The sequence below is a fragment of the Tinamus guttatus genome, unplaced genomic scaffold (assembly GCF_059628265.1).
Source record: "Tinamus guttatus ecotype Peru unplaced genomic scaffold, ASM5962826v1 Tinamus_guttatus_pri_ptg000862l, whole genome shotgun sequence".
Lineage (NCBI taxonomy): Eukaryota > Metazoa > Chordata > Aves > Tinamiformes > Tinamidae > Tinamus > Tinamus guttatus.
The window spans coordinates 1-3,658 of record NW_028289396.1 but is presented as its reverse complement, the minus strand read 5'-3'; the positions used below and the strand labels follow the sequence as shown (position 1 = coordinate 3,658).

The window sequence follows — 3,658 nt, the reverse complement described above, 5'->3', positions numbered from 1 at the left end:
TGACCACCCTCTCCCCAGGATCTGTGGCTGTGGAGGGTGCTTGGAGCAATCCCAGGGCATTTCACATTGCTCAGGATGTGTTTGAATGTGTCATTAGACCCAGCCCGCTGCCACTCTTGAAAGCCCTGATTTGGGGTAGTGCTCAGTTTTGCCCTTCAATGCAGGTAACTCAATGTAATTTTGAATTTCAACACAAAATCTGTTCCAGGCATGTGCTATCCCTGGAGACCTCTTCTGCTCTGCAGGTGGCTCCATATTCCTTCTGGAAGAATGGACCTCTGTCACCAGTCTGTTACTATTTATTTGGGACAGTCTCTGGGAGATAATTCTTGAGCACTCATCCTCTCCAGGGCACTGGGCACCCACAAGTGGCAGCTGAATCCAGCCCTCATTCCCATCACTCTACAAGCTGATGCCCCTTGGCCCAGGTACAACCCAGGCACGGGCAGTGGGCCTTTATGGGTGCAGTTCCCTGAGCACCTTCTTGGCTCCAACTTGGGAAGAAGAGCTCAGCCTTCAGGCACAGTGCAGAGAAAAACCCTTTTATTACAAAGATGTGACTCAGGAGACCAGCTGTGACACAGTGAGGGCAGATTGACAGTTGGCCTCTAGATCAGACAGACTGAGTTTGTGCCTTAGGAGAAGGGGGATAAATACAAATGTTTGTTCACAATCATGTGCATCACAGATAAAACACATGAAACAAAAGGGTTGCCTGAGAAACATTAGAAATCATTTGCGAAGAGAGATGGGCAGCTCATTGCTATTTAACCTGTGCAGAAGTTTTGTCAGTGTCTCCTTGAGAGCCTTGTTCTTCATGCTGCAGGTGAGGGGGTTCACTGAACAGGGAGCACCAGCCAGCACCAGATCCAGAACTGGGGAAGAGATCTGGGGGCGTCAGGTAGGCAAATATTGCAGTGCTGATAAACAAGGAGACAACTGGCCATGTTTGGCAGGCAAATGGAAAAAAAGCTTTGTGCCTTTTCCATTTGGATTTGACATGGCCACAGCAGCAGCAGTGCTGGGATCAGGGGCAGGGCAAGGTGCATGGCAGTAGCAGTGAAGAGCCCTTCCCTCAGCTGCACAGTCAGACCACGGGCCAGGCAATGCCTCTGCAGCCAGCCAGGCTCCAGGTACTGCTTTGATGCCAGCTCTATGCTAGGAATGGCAGGGTTTCATACTTGGCAGGGAGCAGCAGTCCCTTTTGTGCTGCAATCCCTTGGGCACATTCTTGACTCGACCTTTGAAGAAAGACCAGACTTCAGGCACAAAACAGAGGGGATCTCCTTTTATGAGAGAAATGCCATTTTGGAGGCCAGGTCTGGCATAAGGTTGCCCCATGCCTGCTTCTGCCTGTGCTCCGGGAATGCACATGAAGCACAACCCTACCAGCACCGTGTTGGGAGAGCACTTCAGCCCTCTACATGCATCCAAGCACAGCAAGACAGTTTGGAAGGATGGAGAGCATCTCTGGAAATAGAATGTGCTGCTGCTGCGGCTGGACATGTCCCCAGGAGGGCTGAAGCCCCCATGCGATGGCTGTAGTGATTAAACACCTGCTGTGGTAGTGCCAAGGGGAATCCAAAGTGCCAAGGGGAATGCCAAAAACAAACTGTCCTCATGGGACTTGGGGCATCTGAGAAACTTCAGGTGGGCAGGCTCTGAGGATCCCCCCTCCCTACTGATGTAGGGGGAAACCTGGCTTCCTGCATCAACATGGTCTCTGGATCAGAATCGGAAGAGAGATACCTGAAGACAAATGGCATGAACTGAATTTTTGATATTATTTATTTTATCAAGAGTGTAAGAGAGAAAAGGGAGGGAGGAAGGGAGGAAGGGAGGGAGGGAGGGAGGGAGGGAGGGAGGGAGGAAGGAAGGAAGGAAGGAAGGAAGGAAGGAAGGAAGGAAGGAAGGAAGGAAGGAAGGAAGGAAGGAAGGAAGGAAGGAAGGAAGGAAGGAAGGAAGGAAGGAAGGAAGGAAGGAAGGAAGGAAGGAAGGAAGGAAGGAAGGAAGGAAGGAAGGAAGGAAGGAAGGAAGGAAGGAAGGAAGGAAGGAAGGAAGGAAGGACCCAGCCTGTATGCCAAGTATATGGGAATGATAAGTGGATACACATGGAAAAGTTACTGGTTGGGATATTGTACAGACTGAACAATTTTCTGCAGTGCCTCCTTGAGCTCCTTGTTCCTCATGCTATAGATGACAGGGTTCATTGTTGGAGGCAATATCGAATATAGAACGGCCAGTGTCAGATCTAGAGTTGGGGAGGAGATGGAGGGGGGCTTCAGGTAGGCAAACAATACAGTAATGACAAACAGAGACACCACGGCCAGGTGCGGGAGGCACATGGAAAAGGCTTTGTGCCGGCCCTGCTCAGAGGGGATCCTCAATACAGCTCTGACGATCTGCACGTAGGACACCACAATGAAAATGAAACACCCAAAGGCTAAACAAACGCTAACCACAATAACACCAGCTTCCCTGAGGTAGAAGTCTGAGCAGGAGAGCTTGAGGAGCTGGGGGATTTCACAGAAGAACTGCTCCACCACATTGCCTTGGCAGAGTGGAATGGAAAATGTGTTGCCAGTGTGCAGGAGAGCATAGAGCGAAGTAGTGGCCCAGGCAGCTGCTGCCATTTTAACACAAGCTCTGCTGCCCAGGAGGATCCCATAGTGCAGGGGTCTGCAGATGGCAACGTAGCGATCATAGGCCATGACTGTGAGGAGAGAATACTCTGCTGAAATGAAAAAGGTAAAAGTTAAGACCTGTGCAGCACATCCCCAGTAGGAAATGGCCCTGGTGTCCCAAAAGGAATTGGCCATGGATTTGGGGACAGTGGTGGAGATGGAGCCCAGGTCGAGGAGAGAGAGGTTGAGGAGGAGGAAGTACATGGGGGTGTGGAGGCGGTGGTTGCAGGCTACGGCTGTGATGATGAGGCCGTTGGCCAGGAGGGCAGCCAGGTAGATGGCCAGGAAGAGCGAGAAGTGCAAGAGCTGCAGCTCCCGCCTCTCTGTGAATGGCAGGAGGAGGAACTCACTGAGGGAGCTGCTGTTGGACATTTGTTCCTTTGCAGCATAGGGGCAATATCTGAGGAAGAAAAGACATGGACAAGTTAGAGAAAACTTCTCTGAGCAAAACTTGCTCATATCCTTGCCCAAACACACACTAATTGTCTCCCCCTGCATTTTAGGAGGACCATCCTTGAGCTCTATGGCTTCAGCTCTTGGCCTTGATGCTGGGGAAGCAGAGCTGGCCTCTCCATCTGCCTTGGTCCCAATTGCCCTGTGCTCTCACCTTGGAGGTGTAGGATGCTTGCACTCATGTTACCCCTCAATTAAATGACACCATGGAGAGCAGAGGATTCCTTTACATCATGTCCACCAGCACTCTTTTGGAGGGGATGTCAGGCAGTTTTCCGCCCTTCCCTTGGAGCCAGCAACACCTTGGGCTCCTGCCAGCTGCCCACATCCACCTCCCTGCAGCAATTCTGTGACTTCAGATTCCAGGAGGCTTCTCCCTGGAGCACCTAGAGAGCACCTGCTGTAACGGGGGAGCTGAGCTCTTCCGGAGGGCAGCTTGCAGCCCAGACAGGCACCCAGGGAGATGGCAGGATGTCCTAAGGATGGGGTGTCCTGATGAGAGAGGTGGCTCATTCCAAGCT

At 51.7% G+C, this 3,658-nt stretch overlaps 1 protein-coding gene across 1 annotated transcript; it reads right to left on the bottom strand.

Moving 5' to 3' along the window:
• Positions 1-2,120: 2,120 nt before the first annotated feature.
• Positions 2,121-3,056, bottom strand: LOC148591339 (olfactory receptor 14C36-like). The gene has a single exon (XM_088537763.1). The coding sequence runs from the start codon at positions 3,054-3,056 to the stop codon at positions 2,121-2,123; it is 936 nt and encodes a 311-aa protein (XP_088393889.1).
• Positions 3,057-3,658: the final 602 nt, after the last annotated feature.

Excerpts from the sequence above, each read along its gene's own strand:
- LOC148591339 (XM_088537763.1), bottom strand. The coding sequence starts at position 3,056 with ATGTCCAACAGCAGCTCCCTCAGTGAGTTCCTCCTCCTGCCATTCACA.